Source organism: Rhinatrema bivittatum, chromosome 6, assembly GCF_901001135.1.
Source record: "Rhinatrema bivittatum chromosome 6, aRhiBiv1.1, whole genome shotgun sequence".
In the NCBI taxonomy this organism is placed as follows: Eukaryota; Metazoa; Chordata; class Amphibia; order Gymnophiona; family Rhinatrematidae; genus Rhinatrema; species Rhinatrema bivittatum.
This window is the reverse complement of record NC_042620.1, coordinates 108218934-108237801: the sequence shown is the minus strand read 5'-3', so window position 1 is coordinate 108237801 and position 18868 is coordinate 108218934. Positions and strand designations below refer to the sequence as shown.

At 43.0% G+C, this 18868-nt stretch overlaps 1 protein-coding gene across 8 annotated transcripts in view; it reads right to left on the bottom strand.

Moving 5' to 3' along the window:
* Nucleotides 1–345: 345 nt before the first annotated feature.
* UBR3 (ubiquitin protein ligase E3 component n-recognin 3) overlaps nucleotides 346–18868 on the bottom strand; it is a 672099-nt gene continuing 653576 nt past the window's right edge. For all 8 annotated transcript variants that reach the window (XM_029605729.1, XM_029605732.1, XM_029605733.1 and 5 more), the window contains 2 exons: nucleotides 17488–17627; nucleotides 346–2839 (listed from right to left, as the gene is read on the bottom strand). In XM_029605729.1, coding sequence (XP_029461589.1) covers nucleotides 2722–2839; nucleotides 17488–17627 — 258 coding nt within the window. In that variant the 3' untranslated portion in view covers nucleotides 346–2721. The remainder of the gene's footprint in view (nucleotides 2840–17487; nucleotides 17628–18868) is intronic.

Here is an 18868-nt window from a genome sequence, read left to right as displayed (position 1 = left end):
CCTGGCTTCCCTGCCAGTGAGTTTGCTCACGGCTGCCTGGTCCCACAACTTCTGCTGGCAAAGCCTGGCCTCCCTGCCAGCAACTTTTGTCAGTGACTGGTTCTGCTGTTTCTTCTCAAGCTGGTAGGGTCTGCGCAATGCTGCCAGCTTTTCTGACCCCATAGTGCAATTAAGACGGAAAAAAACTCTTTCTGCGGGCTGGATACAACCATGCCAAAAAAAAAGCATGTTGGTCTGGCAAAATGAGCTCAGTGGATCGGATCCAGCCTGCGAGCCATAATTTACGGACCTTTGCTCTAAATTTTTGAACCCCTTAAAATAGAAAATCAAACAAATACACAAACATTAAGTGACAGCAGGTTTTTATTAACATATTTTACAATGCTGATATTTAGTTTTGTACTTTAATGATGTATTATAAAGTTGATTTAGCTTCTACAGTAATGTACTGTACTTAAAAGACCATTCATACAGGATAGCACACAGTACATTTGAGAAATTTATAATATACATACACTGTTTTACTATTTTGCATGGATCAACTACTCTGCAAAGTGGGACCTAGAAAAGTTATTGAGGGAGTTGGCTGGGGGAGGGGAGAAGAAGGGGACTGAAATTGTACTTTAGCCACATGCATGTATTCACGAACAAATTTCAACCAAGTGCTTTTTTTCAATTGGTAATTAACCTTTATCCCACAACAAGATTAACTACCTATATTCTGATGTTAAGGCTAGTAGTTTTGCTCCATATCCGTTTGACCAACTATAAAACATTCCTTTTTATATAATACACAGTAATCAAATTCTGGATACATTATCCTTTGTAAATGTAGTATATTTTTTATACTCAGTCTTTTAACACATTAACCCTGTAATGCTGCAGCTGCAAAGAATTGGTTTTCTCCTAAATCTTATGTACAAAACGACCTGCCATTCATGAGCAATGCAATATTATAAGCTGAACTTAAGATAATGTATTAACATAAAAAGATAGCAACTCAGTTTGGAAACACGATTATTCAATTAATGAAATATTTTCATTTCAGTTTTACAGCAAGTACCTTAATTTTACTGACTGCTATAAAACGCTTATTAGAAACCTTGTACAATTTCTTTCATTGTAGATTTCTAAGTAACAATGGACCATTTTAGTATTCGCTTATTCTTGCTCTTGTTCAAGCTTCTTATAATTTCTCTTTATCCCTTTCCTTTTGCACTGAAAAAATAGCTCACAAAAACAGTCAGATCTCAAGTATCTTACTTTTTAGCTTTATACTTCATCATTGCATTTTTTTACCTAGAAATTTTAGGTCACACATCAAGCTATGAAGGTCAAAAATACCAGAAACGTCTGTATGGAATACTATGAAATACCCTATGGAGAACTGAATACAATCTAAGAAAAAATGGTAGCAATGTTTATTACCTTACCCACATAAAAGCAGTAAAGAGGTGCATAGAATCATGCAAACAAGATTTTAAAGCCCTTAATATTATATATATATATATATATATATATATATATATATATATATATATATATATATATAAGCTGTTTATTCAGCATTGTTTTGTTGAGAAGGATGCAGACGCATTGCTAATTTGCCAAAACCACCTCTGTTGAACTTTTTTTCTTTTTAGGAAATTGAGCAGAAACAGCAGTGATTACACTGCACAAATACAATAGACACAAACCTTTTGAGTTGACAGGAAAGATCCAAAATTATGTTTCATTTAAAGGACAGCCTGTACATTTCCAGTCCAATCACTCTGAAACACACATCTGGTTGGTAATGAAATGCAGGCATGCATGGTTGTAATTAGGATCTGCTATCTTGTGTTTCTTATAAATTCAGTATGTGTACATTACATGTTACTTTTATTAGTACTGTAACTAATGGTTTTGGGAAAGTTATTCTGAAGACACTCCCTCCCCCAAAGATATGAACTGTATTACAACATTAACAGCAGCAATACTAATTATTTTACAGCTATGTCACTCATTCACTTACTGAGAGCATATGAAATTCCTGAGAATGAACTGGGTGTTCAGCAAAGCCTGACGGATTTCAATAGATCCCTCAAGAAGAGAAATATAGATATTTTAAAATTCTACATTTAAACCATCTGTTACTATACATTATCTCACAGAAACAACCATGTGTCTTACTCTTATAATTACATATACAGAGATAGCAAAATATCTCAAATCAACACAATTAAAAGCAAACAAGAAAAAGTATATTTGATATGATTAACAGATGTCACTAGTGTTAAACAACAAATGAACACAAAGTTCACTCACACACATGATGAAGGAAAATTGATTCCTGTCCCTGACATGTAATATCTCTAAATACTTAAAAGTACAATTTGTGCTTCAGATCAACAACTAGACTTTTTATTTCCAACAAGACTTCTAAATGATTTTATTTTGTCTTATTGTGAAAAAAAAGGGATTTTAAAATCATTGTAACAATGATGTGGCATCAATAGCACCTAATTACTGAAAGGCTTCACAATGGCATGAATTCTGTTCTCTGCTGCTCTCTCCCTCCCATCTCCCATGATGGAGCTTTTCTCAATTCCCCTCTGTGCTTCCCTCCCTCTAAACCCCCCACGATACACACACACACCCTCCCATTATTTAAAGCTTATTGTTGGTTAAGTTGCATTCATAGTACATGCGGTGATATGGTGCGATGATGAAGCGGATGAGTTACAATCCATTGTAATGTGGCCCCCATCTTTTATTGATGTGATCGAAGGTATGCGACACCCATTGCTGCTCTAGCACTTTGTATCTCTCTTTACACATGTAAAGGGGCTTCCCACGCCTACAGAAAAAAACAAATAGAAAAAAAAAACAAAGCAAATACAGTTTATTTTAAATATGTTATTGTTTATTCATTTTGATTATTCAAAGTAGAGGTTATATGCTGCCATGTATTCGTTCCAAACACTACAATTTGCTATGGGGCGATATTTTTAGGGCAGATGTCTAATACTGTAAACGTAGTGAACCTAAAACTAAAAAGGCTCTATTTATAAAAAGTCTGATTCATAAAAAAATTTTAGGTGCCACAGGAAGCTTGTGCAAACTCCTGAATCAGCTAACACAACTAGCTACTTTGATGTTCAAGTATGTCATCATCATGGCCTAAGATTCCTGCCTGGATTACTCATGAAAGATTTTTGCTTAGTAATTATGGGCTTACTTGGACATTATGTTCTGCCACCCAGGATTTATTAATCACTCCTTTGCAGGAGTATCGGCTCAGTGGAACAAGATCAAGGGCATTCTCAATTGTAGCTCCAAATATGTGGAATACATTTCCATTAAAACTGCGACAAGAGCAAGATTATCTGAGATTTAGAAAGTTGTTGAAGGCAGATTTTTTTTTTTTTTTTAGACTGCATAGGGTAGGGGAGAATATTGAAGACTACTGATTGTTACTGGGGAAGTGTAAAAGTCTGTTTTCTTGCTTCATATACTGTACTTTGTTTTTAACAGTTTAGTATCTGGCATATTTATGATTGTATAGTTATAAATCTGTTTTGAACTAATAGGATTAAGCCGAACAGAACATGTTTTAAATAAATAAATATATGGCAATTTCACATAGTACGTGTTTTTCTTTGGACACAGTTTTTCCCTATTTATTTTGACATAACCTGTTTGGTTACCTTTATTCTATAAAATTTTTCTTAACAGCTATCACTTGGAGAGCAGTTACATAAAAAGTCCCGCTTCAGCATTAACATGAAAACAGCAGGATCTTAACTTGCTTTCAAAACTGTAAGTACTTCAGTTCTGCCCTAGTTCTAATTGGAGGTTTATCCATAATTGCGGCGCTTCATTAGAAAAAGCCCACGCAGCATAACTTTTCAGTTTAAACTTAAATATTTTAGAAACTGCCAGCTGTTGCCCCTGTGATGATCGCAAGGGTTGGCCTGGCATATACCACTCCAAATTATCAAACAAATACTTTAGACCATTACTTTGTATATGACAAAACACAACTATCAGCATTTTAAATTTTATTCTTTCCACTTTTGGCACCCAGTGCAATGAAGATAACAATGGTAAAGCTTTTTCATATCAATTTTTCCCCACACACCACCCAATCAAGCAACACTGTTTTGAATGGCAACAAACAAATTATTATAATAATCCAAATTTCTCATAATAAAGGATGCCACCACATCTTCCAGGCATTGTAGTCCAAAAAAGGCTTCAACTGCCTAACCAATTTTAGTTGCAAATAAGCATGACATGCCATTTGCTGCCCATAAATCTTGATAGGAAAAATGAAGAAAAAATGTGAACATTTATATGAAAATACAACATAGTTAATGTGCGGCAAACAATTCACTGGTCAATACATATTCATGAAATACTTTTATTGTAAATACAGTCACATCAGTGGTACACACTCATAACAGAAAATGTGGTTCGTGATATAGAAACAAGGACCTTGTATCACTGATGTGACTGTATTTACAAAGCAGAGTTGCTTACCTGTAACAGGTGTTTTCCCAGGACAGCAGGATGTTAGTCCTCACATATGTGTGACATCATCAGATGGAATACTTTTGTCAAAGTTTCTAGAACTTTGACTGGCACACTGAGCATGCCCAGCATGCCACTAACCCTGTAGTCACCAGGGATCCTCCTTCAGTCTCATTTGTAGCAAAAGTACGAGCGAAAAATAAAATAAGAAAACTGTAACGAACCCAACTTTGCAGGGTGGCAGGTGGGTTTTGTGAAGGCTACATCCTGCTGTCCTGGGAGAACACCTGTTACAAGTAAGCAACCCTGCTTTCTCCCAGGATAAGCAGGATGGTAGTCCTCACATATGGGTGAATAGCAAGCTACAGGCTGACTCATAAGAAAAGAGGCCAATCAGCACTCAAAATGTGCAACCGGCACAACAACTGTGGTGCTGTTGGCAATAATGAGGCAGCCTGAAATTCACAGCGGGTTGAGGTAGGATGAGTTGGGTTTCTACACTGGGAATAAATTCCTTAGGACAGACTGGCCAAAGACAGAGGCTTGTTGTCCAGCCTTGTACAGACAGTAGTGAGTTGCGAAGGTGTGGCGAGAGCTCCATGTCGCAGCCCTGCAGATATCGGCTATCGGTTCTGAACGGTAGTGTGCTACTGACCTTGCCATGGCACTGACAGAGTGTGCCTTCATTCGTCCCTGCAATGGAAGGTCTGCTTGCTGGTAGCAGAATGCAATGCAGTCTGCCAACCAGTTGGAGAGTGTCTGCTTGCCCACCGCAACTCCAAGTTTGTTTTTATCAAAAGAAATAAAGAGTTGGGTGGACTTCCTATGGACTGCGGTGCGGTCTAAATAAAATGCAAGCGCACATTTATAGTCCAAGGTGTGCAGAGCTCGCTCACCTGGGTGAGCGTGAGGCCTTGGGAAGAAAGTGGGCAAGACTATCCCCGACACTCTTTAACATCTACCTTCTACCACTTTGCCAACTCCTTACCAACCTCAACCTAAAACACTTTCTCTACGCAGATGATATCCAGATCCTGATCCCCATCAAAGACTCATACTCGAAAACCCTCGACTACTGGGAATCCTGCCACCAAGAAATCAAACGTCTCCTCAATAGCCTAAATCTAGTACTAAACTCCTCCAAGACCGAACTACTACTCATAGCTCCAGAGAACAGCAATCTCACCGCCTCTCAGCTAACCAACCCACAAACCACTCAAGTGAGAGATCTAGGAGTGATAATTGACAACAGATTGCACTTCAAAGCCTCCATCAACAGAACGACCAAAGATTGCTTCCACAAGCTCCAAGTTTTAAAAAGGATAAGACCTCTCTTCCATGCCCAAGATTTCAGAACGATCCTCCAAGCAATTATTTTCTCAAAGTTAGATTACTGTAACGCTATCTTTACTTGGTCTCCCTTCCTCATACACCAAACCTCTCCAAATGGTACAAAACGCAGCAGCCCGTCTACTAACAAACACCAGGAAAAGAGACCATATCTCCCCAATTCTAAAAGACCTTCACTGGTTACCAATTCACTTCAGAATCATCTACAAATCCATCTCCTTAATATACAAAATTATCCATCAACACACCACAATTGATCTACAATTTCCTCTCCGCTTACGCAACTCCACAAGACCTACCAGAGACGCATACAGAGGATCCCTCCATGTACCCCCTACTAAAACCACTAGTCACATTACCTTAAGAGATTGAGCCCTCTCCACAGCGGGCCCACCGTTATGGAACTCCATTCCTCCCGATCTCAGAAATGAACCCTGCCTCCTAACCTTTAGAAAAAGACTCAAGACTTGGCTGTTTATGCAAGCTTTCCCGGACTTAACTTAATGCGCCTCGCCATCAACATATCCAACACAGCAGCTGTACTTCTTCTCCTTGTATATAATTTAGTCTCTACTAAACTATCTTTATTTCCTCCTCTCCCAGTTCAATAGCCCTTGTTAATTGTAACTGATTTTCTTCGACACGTTATTTATGTTTTTAATGTATTTATTGCACCCCTGTTTATATGTAAACCAGCATGATGTGATCGCTTCATCAATGCTGGTATATAAAAACCTTAAATAAATAAAATAAATTTAAATGGAAATCAGTTACCACCTTAGGAAGGAATTTAGGGTGAGTGCGGAGAACCACCCGGTCATGGAGGAACCTTGTATAGGGTGAGTAGGTCACAAGGGCCTGTATCTCACTTACCCTGCGAGCAGACGTGATGGCTACTAGGAAAAGTATTTTCCATGTAAGGTATCTGAGTTCGCAAGGAGTGCAAGGGCTCAAAAAAGAGTGTGCATGAGCCGTGCAAGATCAACATTTAGGTCCCATGCCACAACATTTCGGCGGCCCACAGACCGGCGCTCACCCGCACCCAACCGCTTCCTCCTCCCTGCCGAGGCTTGCGCGATCGGCGCGGCCCATCCGGGGCAAGAGTCTGCTCACCAGCCATCTCGAGCCGTGCAGGAGAGACCGGAGGCAAGGATTTATAAATAAAAAGAAAACGAAACCAAAACGCAACGTGGTGAGTGAGCCGCGCCCCTAAGCAGGCATCAGGCTTATCAGAGGGCGGCTACTGCCCCCTTTAAACTCAGGCGCATCTCGGCGGCGTCCATTTCGGCGGCCCACAGACCGGCGCTCACCCGCACCCAACCGCTTCCTCCTCCCTGCCGAGGCTTGCGCGGTCGGTGCGGCCCATCCGGGGCAAGAGCCTGCTCACCAGCCATCTCGAGCCGTGCAGGAGAGACCGGAGGCAAGGATTTATAAATAAAAAGAAAACGAAACCAAAACGCAACGTGGTGAGTGAGCCGCGCCCCTAAGCAGGCATCAGGCCTATCAGAGGGCGGCTACTGCCCCCTTTAAACTCAGGCGCATCTCGGAGGCGTCGCGCGCCCGAAGGAGCGCGACCTAAGGGGCCTGCCCCTTAGCGCGCCCCTTGGAGCGTCCCAGAGCCAGAGCCGCTACTCTCCCCTATCTATTCATACAGCGACCACTCATCCACCAATTCAATCTCTAGCAGCACTCATCCAGTCTCCAGCACATCCAGGCTTAAGCAGCACTCATCCAGTCTCCAGCACATCCAGTCTCCAGCAGCACTCATCCAGTCTCCAGCACATCCAGGCTTAAGCAGCACTCATCCAGTCTCCAGCACATCCAGGCTTAAGCAGCACTCATCCAGTCTCCAGCAGCACTCATCCAGTCTCCAGCACATCCAGGCTTAAGCAGCACTCATCCAGTCTCCAGCACATCCAGGCTTAAGCAGTACTCATCCAGTCTCCAGCACATCCAGGCTTAAGCAGCACTCATCCAGTCTCCAGCACATCCAGGCTTAAGCAGCACTCATCCAGTCTCCAGCAGCACTCATCCAGTCTCCAGCACATCCAGGCTTAAGCAGCACTCATCCAGTCTCCAGCACATCCAGGCTTAAGCAGTACTCATCCAGTCTACAGCAGTACTCATCCAGTCCCCACCAGAACTCATCCAGTCTCCAACAACAATGCACTACCGCCCACACACCTACAAATCACTCACCCCAATCATAATTTCCCCCACAACACAGTTCCTAGGTCTCACCCTATTCACCATAATCCTATTCAACGCTCAATCACTCACCAACAAAACTCTTTTACTCAACGACATACTGCAGGACACAACCCCAGATTGTTGCGCCATAACAGAAACATGGCTCAAATCCTCAGATATCACACTCATTAACCAACTACCAACACAGACTTATGATTTCTTCTCCATTCCAAGACAAAAAAAAAGAGGAGGGGGTATATTCCTCGCTGCAAAAACATTTTTAAGGTTCACACACCACCCTATCAACACATCTACCAAACTAGAACTAGGATTGTTCAAGTCAGAACATCTACAGATCCTTCTGGTCTATGCACCTCCAGGCTTACTAGAGTCAGACCCCTCACCTATCATTGAAATCATAACTTTACATCTTAATCTTGACTCCCCGGCTATAATCCTGGGCGACTTCAACTTACATGTTGACAAAGTCCCCCTCTCAACAAACTGTGAAGCCTTCCTCACCGCACTGTCAGCTATGGGTTTTAATCAACAAATTAACAAACCCACTCACAAAGCAGGTCACACGCTCGATCTCCTCTTTACAAATGCCAGTATTTCTCTTACAAAACAACCAAATTGTAAAAAAGTCCCATGGTCAGATCACTCTCTAATCTCCACCAGCTTTTCTATACCTCGATCAGACTCCAACCTCAACTCAAGACCCTCTTTCCAATACAGAAAACCTTGCTCCTCAGAACACCTCAGCAAACTTCTAACCTCTGATCTACCACTCATTGATGTCTCTACACCCAACTCTGCCCTCCAATCCTGGTCCACATTAACAAAATCTATTGCAAACACTCTCTGCCCACTGACAACCAAAATAAGGTCTTCCAATGCATCCAAACGACAACCCTGGTTTAACGATGAACTACGAAAGCTCAAACAACTACTTCGCCAAAAAGAAAGAAAATGGCGCAAAGCCCCTTCACCGGCCTCACTCTCTGACTACAAACGATCACTTCATCTATACAAAAGTACCACGTTGAAAACCAAAAGAGACTACTACGCCCGGAAGGTTCATCATCTCAGCTTTGACTCAAAAGCTCTATTCGCTTTCGTTTCCAGCCTCACTAAACCGATCACTCCAGATATCCCACCCGAACAAGCCCAGACTAAAGCAGACGAACTGGCTCTTCATTTCAACAAAAAAATATCGGATCTCCTTAATCAGTTGTCTCCAAACACTACTTCTCCAGATAACACATACTTCCCCCAAAACAAAGAGATCCAGCTTATTGCCTTCGAACCCATCACAATCACAGAGATACTAACGGTGTTAAAAAGAATGAAACCATCATCTCACCCATTTGATCAAATCCCGTCCAAAATGCTCCTTCTCATCCCGGACACAATAGCAAAAACCCTAGCAGATATCATAAACTGCTCTCTATCACATGGTATCTACCCTGATGACCTAAAAACTGCCTCAATCAAGCCACTGTTAAAAAAACCAAATCTAAATGCATGTGATCCCAACAACTTCCGCCCTATTTCCAACCTCCCATTCATAGCGAAAATCATGGAAAAATTGGTAAACACCCAACTATCCAACTACCTAGAGGACCACAGTATTCTGTCCCCAAACCAATATGGTTTTCGCAAATCCGCAAGCACTGAAACGCTACTACTCTCACTCATGGACTTCCTCCTCTCTGGAATTGATAAAGGTCAAGCATATTTACTAATCCTCCTTGACTTTTCGGCGGCCTTCGACACCGTCAACCACGCCCTCCTTCTACAACAGCTGGCAAACATTGGTTTAACAGGTGCCACACTAAACTGGTTCAAAACATTTCTAGAAAATAGAGGATATAGAGTCAAAGTTCACAATAAAGAATCCCAATACCACCATTCCAATAGAGGGGTGCCGCAGGGTTCACCACTTTCACCCACGTTATTCAATGTCTACCTCCTACCACTATGTCAACTTCTCACAAAATTAAGCCTGAAACACTTCCTATTCGCAGACGACGTACAGATCGTGATCCCCATAGAAGAATCAATATCAAAAACAATGGAATTCTGGGACAGTTGCTTATTAGAAATTAAACTTCTACTCAACAGTCTAAACCTGGTACTTAATGCTTCTAAAACGGAATTCCTGATCATATCACCGGAAAACAATAACACACTCCCAAAACCACTCACACTCCTTCAAACAGCCCACGTAAGAGATTTAGGAGCCATACTGGACAATCGACTCAACCTCAAACAATTCATTAACCAAACCACCAGGGACTGCTTCTACAAATTACATATTCTGAAAAGAATTAAACCACTTTTCCATGCCCAGGACTTTAGAACAATACTGCAAGCAATAATCTTTTCCAAATTAGATTATTGCAACTCATTACTACTAGGCCTCCCAGCTTCTTACACCAAACCTCTACAAATGGTTCAGAACTCTGCAGCCAGAGTCCTTACAAACTCCAGGAAAATGGACCACATTTCACCTATCCTCAAAAACCTCCATTGGCTACCGATCCACTACAGAATCATGTACAAAACCATTAACATCATATACAAAACTATTAACCAACACACGCACCTCGACCTACAAATACCGCTTAAAAAATACACTTCCGCCAGACCCATCAGGGAATACTACAGAGAGTCACTCCAAATTCCAAAGGCCAAAACCTACCAACATAAATCATTGAGTCTCAGAGCCTTCTCCTCAGCAGGTCCAACTCTCTGGAATTCTATCCCACCAGATTTGAGACAGGAACCATGCGCTCTAACATTTAGGAAAAGACTAAAAGCTTGGCTTTTCAAAAAAGCATTTCCAAGCTTTGAATAAAACCTCCACTCAATAGCACAAACTATTATCCAATAACTGGACCTAAATACGAATTAACCAACTTTAAATTGACACTCATCAATACCTGCGGTGCTTTTATCATACCATTGTCGTATTTATGCATTTGATTATTTATGTACCGTTTCATAGTGATGTACTGCCACAGTTACTCACATATTTTATTTACTCACTCTGTTACTCTATTACATTAATAGGCTGAAATGTATTTATACATTTGATTATTTATGTACCGTTTCATAGTGATGTACTACCTCAGTTACTCACATATTTTATTTACTCACTCTGCTACTCTATTACATTAATAGACTGAAATGTAAATATTGCTCTGTTCTATCTCTCCCATCTTCCAGCTCCAAGTTAATTTCCCTGTTTTATTGTAACTTTCTCACATCCTCTATCTGATCCACTATATCTAAAGTTCAAGGTTCTTATTGAGAACATTGTTTACGTTTATTGAGAACATTGTTTACGTTACGTTATGCTTTACACACTCTGTTAATTGTAAACCGGGTTGATGTGATGCATGTCATGAAACTCGGTATAACAAAAACAATAAATAAATAAATAAATAAATAAATAAATAAAACCTGTGGCCGTACAGGAGGCTTAAGTTGTAATAAGCCTCTCATGAAGTGACTCACCAGGGGTTGAGCCGTTATCGGGGTATTCCCTACTCCTTGATGGTAAGCAGAGATGGCACTAAGGTGTACTCGGATAGATGACGTCTGGAGACCAGATTCCGAGAGGTGCCAGAGATAGTCTAATAGATTCGATGTGGGGCAAGAAAAGGGAACCAAGCCTTTTGGTGTGCACCACAAGGTAAACCTCTTCCATTTAGAGCGATAAGACCTCCGCGTAGAAGGATTCCGTGAAGCTACGAGGACTTGAGAGACGTCACTACAACCACTCAATTTTTCTAGTATTAACCTTTCAACATCCAGAGTATGGGGAACATCCAGAAGTATGGGGAACCAAACTTGGCGTGGCCAATACGGGGCTATGAGTATCATTAAGCCTCGGACCTGTTTTAACGTCATGAGAGTCTTGCCTATTAGCGGAATCGGAGGATAGGCATATAGCAGGCCTGTGTTCCAGGGACGGGTGAAGGGATACATGGTTGGTGCTTGTCACAGTCCCTTTGCAGGGAGCAGAAGCGTTCCACTTTGTGGTTCTGAGTACATGCAAAGAGGTCGATGGTCGGCTGACCCCACCTGTGGAAAATTCTGCTCACAACTAAGGGATCCAGAGACCACTCGTGGGGCTGGAAACGTCGGCTGAGGCGGTCCGCCAGTGCATTCTCTGTGCCTGCCAGATAAGTGGCTCGCAGGAGAATTGAGTGCGACAAGGCCCAGGCCCAAATCTGTGCCGCCTCCTGGCAGAGCAGATGCCTCCCTGTTTGTTCAAGTACCACATTGCAACTTGTTTGTCTGTTTGAATCAGGACAACTTTCTTGGATAGGCAGTCTTGGAATGCATAAAGAGCGTTCCGTATCACCCAAAGCTCCAGAAAGTTGATTTGATGGGTTGCTTCGGCTGTTGTCCAAGTCCCTTGAGTTTGAAGGCCTTGGACATGGGCTCCCCAACCTAGGTTGGAGGCGTCCGTGGTTAAGGGCACTTGAGGAGCCAGTTGCTGGAAAGGAAGACCCACTTGTAAGCTGGCTCTGTGTGTCCACCAGGCGAGGGACAGACGAAGCTGGCTGGTGATGTGTACCAGGGACAAAAGTGGTTGAGTAGCTTGTCTCCACTGAGCTTTTAGAGTCCATTGTGTCATTCTCATGGCGAGGCATACCATTGGGGTGATGCCATATGGTCGAGCAACTTGAGTAGGTGGCTGGCCAAGGTTTATTTATTTATTTATTTATTTATTTATTTCACTTTATATACCGACTTTCAAATTCATTTCAAGACGGTTTACAAAAAATTAAGTTGCAGTAGCAACACTCAAATACATTTAAAACAATCCTTACACATTTTACAACACATAAAATTTAAACTAAAACATTTTAAATACCACTTTAAATACAGCCATACACTAGAACCCCACCTCTTCTTCCCCTATCGTAGTACCATTTATCCTCTATCCCATCCTCCTGCTTGCTTAATCTTCCCCTTATTCTTCTCAGACGGCAGATAGAGCTGGCCAGGTTGGAAAGTGTAACCGCGCGGTAATTGGGTAAGAATGCCTTGGCTAGTGTCATTTATTTATTTATAGTTTTTTTTTATATACCGCGCACGTAATGCACATCACCTCGGTTTACAGCAAACAGTAATTCAGCCAAAGGCTTTACAATGAACATAAGTGGAATAAGCAAAGTGCTAATTTAACAGAAAAACTAGGAGTATACATATCAAATATATATGAGTAATAATATTAACAAAAGTCTGACTTGAAGGGAGTTATTTGTAAGGGAACATGAGGGTAAGGGAAAGGGGGAATCATAGTGCGGGTATGACTCCCTTCCCCCCCCCTTAGGGGGGAAGGGAGTCATACCCGCACTACTAGTCTGACTCTCTTGTCTCCTCCCCACCCCCCATATCAGGGAGGAATGGGAGTCGGTGGGAAAGGGAAAGGGAAGGCAGTATACAGGAATCAGGAGTAAGTTGAGAAGCGAAGTATGTAATTGCATAATTTACATGCCCTTGTCATGTCCAGTTCTGCTCCTATAAAGGAGAGATTGTGAGACTGTGTTAAATGGGATTTAGAGTAATTGATTAGAAATCCCAATGAGTTTAGAAGTCTTATGGTGAGACTGAGGGAGTCGAGGGCGCCTTGATTGGACCTGCTTTTTATGAGCCAGACATCCAGGTATGGAAAAACGCATATGCCCTTGCAGTGTAACTGTGTAGCCACAACTGCCAGGCACTTCGTGAACACTCGGGGCACCGAGGCCAGGCCGAATGGCAGTACCTTGTATTAATAATGCCCTTGACCTACCACGAATCGCAGATACTTGCGATGAGGAGGGAAGATTGCAATATGGGCGTATGCGTCTTGAAGGTCCAGAGAGCAGAGCCAATCCCCCCTGTTGTAGCAGAGGAAGCATGGTGCCCAGGGACACCATTCTGAACTGTTCCTTGTGAAGAAATGTGTTCAAGGCACGGAGATCCAGAATAGGCTGGAGGCCACCGGTCTTTTTTGGAATTAGGAAATATCTGGAGTAGAACCCTTTCCCCTGTGATTCGGTGGAACCGGTTCCACGGCTTTGGCCGATAGAAGGATTGAGAGTTCTGACTCGAGTTGTCCTGTGTGATCGTCCCAGCTCCAGAATGGAATGGGTAGGAAGTCCGGGGGTATTTTTGAAAAGTTTAGACAGTAACCGTGGGTTATGATGGACAATACCCACTGGTCCGTTGTAATTGGGTGCCAATTGGTTGCAAAATGGCAAAGGCGACCTCCACTGGAGAATGGCTGTTGCTCTCTGGAAAGGAGTCAAAATCCAGCCGCAGGGCCAGCTTGTGCAGCTGGCTGCGGTCTAGGTGTTCTCGCTTGTCGTGTATGTCCCCTCTGAGGTGCCCAAGCTGGTTGTGCACGGGACACAGGAGGGTAATATCTGCGTGGCCTGTAGAATTGTTTCCTGGAGTCTCTACGTGTGCCCCTGTGGGCTACGGAGGGAATATCCGTGGAGACAGTTGATAACTGACGCAGGGTCTCATGATGGTCTTTTAACTGGGCCACTGCTTCCTGGATCTTGTCCCCAAACAGGCTGTCTCCTGTACAGGGTAGATCTGCAAGTTTGTCCTGCACTGCCGGGCGTAAATCTGAGGCCTTGAGCCAGGCCCAGCGCCTAGTACTGATGCCTGCTGCCGAGACTCTGGATGCTGTTTCAAACGAATCGTGGCAGCTCTGACCTCATGTTTGCTTGCCTCGAATCCTTTTTGTAGGATGGAGAACAAGGTCTCTTGTTGTTGCTGTGGTAATGTCTCCGCCAAGTCTTGGACTTGTTTCCAGAGATTTCTATTATATTGGGTCTTGTATAATTGATATGCTGCTATTCGTGCTATCAACATGGAAAACTCTTTGTCCCAATGCATCTAATGCCTTCTGTTCCTTACCAGGAGGAGCAGAGGAATGTGGACATGATCGTTTAGCCTTTTTCTGAGCTGATTCCACAACTACAGAATGGTGGGGCAGCTGACTTTTCTGAAAACCTGGGGCTTGTTGGACCAGGTATGTAGCATCTGTCTTTCGGTTGACTGGAGGGACATTACCTAGATGGTCCCAGAGGCGGTGCAAGAGGTCAAGAAGAACTTCGTGCACTGGTATTGCCATTATCTCTTTTGGAGCATCTACGAATTGTAAGACCTCCAACATCTTGTGGCGAGCATCCTCCTCCGTAAGCAGTGGAAACGGGATAGTCTCAGACATCTCTTTGACAAAACTGGCAAAGGAGAGGTCTTCCGGAGGAGATCGTCGCCTTTCTTCCGGGGGTGAAGGCTCTGAGAGCAATTCCTCGGAAGCTTGTGAAGAATCATCTGAGGATGCATCTTCCCAGGGATTATAGGGACTTTCCCCTTCTCCCAGTGGACTTCCTGAAAGAGGAAGCATGCCAAGGCTGAGAGGGCGGGAAGGCATCTATGGATGCGGCACCGGCATCGAGGGCACCAAAGCAGATGAGGTGCATTTAGGCACAGATAGCCCCGATGGACCTGGCATGGGTTCCGCCATTGATGGTTCCCATGGAGGAATCTGGTCAGGAATAGATTCTTCCTCCTCCAAGGAACCCGGTATTGGAATCGGGACCTGCGGAGGCCTCAATGAACGTCTTGGTGCTAGCATATCCGGTGGCACAGGATGAGTCGGTAAGGCACCGATGAGTGTGTCAAGGCACTCGAGGAGCAGTGTGAACATCGAGGGAGCCAGTTCCGGTGCCGGTATGGGGGCCGGCGCCGGTGGCGAATGGAAGCCTCGTAGGGCATTCAGCACTGCCTCTTGGACCATGTGGTCCAATTCCTCCCAAAAAGCTGGCATGGATGGCATGGCAACTGGGGTAGGAGGCAAGCTAGGTGTCACTGGAGCATCCACGGGGGCCCGTGGAGGCTTGGTGCCCGGCACCGGTGGGGAATACCTAGGGCGCCCGGATCCAGAGGAGGATGGGGGTTCCTCTCCCCAGGCCCTCTTCGCAGGTGGCTCGATGGAAGTCGATGCTGCTGCGGTATTGGTGCTGGCACCGGTCGGGGACCCTCGTCGGTGCCGGTGTTTCCCTCGGTGCTCGGGCCGGTCCTTCTCTAGCACCAAGGATGATGATGCTGATGCCTTTGATGGTGTCTGTGATGGATGGTCACCCGCTCCTCGATGTTCCTGGCAGGGCGTCTCTGAGGTCGATGGACCCTCTCCGGTCGGTGGTGCTTGAACTGGCGTCGATGGAGCAGAACGTTTTGAAGCAAACAAATGCTCCATCTTGTCCAGATGAGCATGCCGGCCTTTGGGGGTCATTTGTGCGCAACTAGGGCATCAACAAACATCCCGCGATGGACATGGTCCTCGGACACTCGGAGCATTTTCTAAACCCGGTCGCCATCGAAAAAGAGGCAGGCGCATGGTCAGTAATTGTCGGGCACCGAGAAGTATGCTGCCAGGAACCAAACACAAATCATGTGAAAACACACTTACCGAGTGTCGAAGGGAACAGAGCGTGATGGGGAACCCCGGTGAGGGATTTTTTTTAAGGTGATAAACTTCAAATATTTCTGTGAGAAATTTCTCACAGAGCTCCTAAACGGCGAGGCAACTGCTGCATGGAAAAAAAAAAAAAGAGACTGAAGGGGGACCCCTGGTGGCTACAGGGTTAGTGGCATGCTGGGCATGCTCAGTGTGCCAGTCAACGTTCTAGAAACTTTGACCAAAGTATTCCGTGACAGGGCTCCAGCTGATGATGTCACCCATATGTGAGGACTACCATCCTACTTGTCCTGGGAGAATAAAAGTTATTTCGTCAATTTGTATTGTCTGACCAGTGAATTATGTTTGCCACATAACTAGGTTATATTTTCTCTATATGTGTGTGCTGCTTACTCCGCCCTCTCAGGGAGCATTTATATGGAGCCAGATGAAAGGAGAGATTCTAATCTTTTCTGAATGGGGTCTTTAGTAAGAACACAGTCTACCCTTTAATCACATTTGCTAATTCAAAGTATTCTTTCCTTCAAAAGGAGAAATGTCATGCTGACCCCATAGTTTAGTAGCAACACTGCAGGCTAGTTTAAGAGAGGTTTGGCTGTTGCTGCTTGGTCCAGCAGCAGCTAGAGACACTTCAGAGGCAGTATTTGTTGCACCATGGACAGAGTTTCAAGTATCATGCAAAATAACATCTACTGGCTGAATCAAAGGCATATTTGTGCCACATGTCACACTAAACTGTGGTCTGTGCCATTCAGAGGACTACATTTTCTAGGCTGTAGACTATAAGGACGAAGGTATAACATAGGGAAAAATTCCCAGGTACCTGAATGAAGGTTAAGGCAGGTTCCAAAATGTGCAAATTAAAAGAAGCTGCAGTATGCAGCTGAGCACAAAAAAAAGTCATAAGAAATGTTGTAAGAAACACTTACCTAAGGTCTCTATCTTCTTCACCGTGTGCATCCAGATATACTGAGCCCCACAGGCAGAATCGATGGCCACGAATGATGATAATGACCGATGCATTGATCAAAAGGAATATTCCTGTCCCAGCTCCACAGTTCTGGGAGTGCTAAGTAAAGAGATTAAGAAACAGTTTCTAAAAACATGGTAAAAATTCCCTACTTTTTGTGGGATTTACTAGCAGGGGGACATTTGGAAGCCACTGCAAGAAATAGCTGCACCTGACTCATATTTAAAAGCAAGTACACAATAAATATTTTGTACATTGCTAACAATTTTCAGTTGTTCACTAGAGATGTGAATCGGAACCAGAATCGGATCCGATATCAGTTCCGATTCACATCTCTATAGATGTGAATCGGAACCAGAATCGGATCCGATATCAGTTCCGATTCACATGTCTATTGTTCACCTATTTTAATGTTATTTGAAGTGTCTAGCACTTTACAACAAATATCTCAAACATACATTTTACATTTTTTAACCACATTTTTTGTGTTTTCATCATTTCTGAATTTATCTTAATGGTGAAATAAGTATATTTCTTAAATAGCTGAAAATAATACTTTTGAATAATTTTAAGGATTCTTTGCGGATATATTGAAATTCTCAGCTCAGTGCACAGCAACATTCAAAAATGCAAGTAGAATGTTAGGAATGATCCAAAAAGGAATGGAGAATAAAATTGAAAACACCATATTGCCTCTATAATCAAGCCATGATGTGATATAGAACCTTGAGTATTGTGCACAGTTCTCGTCATCCCATCTCAAAATAAAAAAAAAGTCAGCAAAACTAGAAAAGGTGTAGAAGAAGGAAACAAAAATAATAAAGGGGATGGAACGGCTTCCCTATGATGAGAGGCTAAGCAGTCTTCAGGGGTCTTCAGCTTGGAAAAGAGATAGCTAAGAGGAGACACGAAAAGTTCATAAAATCATGAATGGAGTGGAACGGATAATAAAGGATGGTTATTTATCCTTTCAAATAATAAAAAAATGAAACTTATAACCAGCAGATTTAAAACAAATTCCAAAAACTACTTTTTCATTCAGCTTGCAATCAAGCTGCGGAATCTATTGCCAGAGGATATGGTCAAGGCATCTAGCATAGGGAGTTTAAACAGGTTTGGACAAGGTCTTTGAGGAAAAGTCCATAAAACATTATTAACCAGGTAGGCTAAAGAAAGCTACTGCTATCTCTGGGAGTAACAAGAACTGGATCTACTTATTGGAATGTGCTGGGTACTTGTGACCCAGACTCGCCACTGTTAGATGCTGAGCTTGATGGTCTGACCCAGCATGAAATTTATGTTCTTAATCAAGCTGCCATACATTTAAACTGAGAAATATG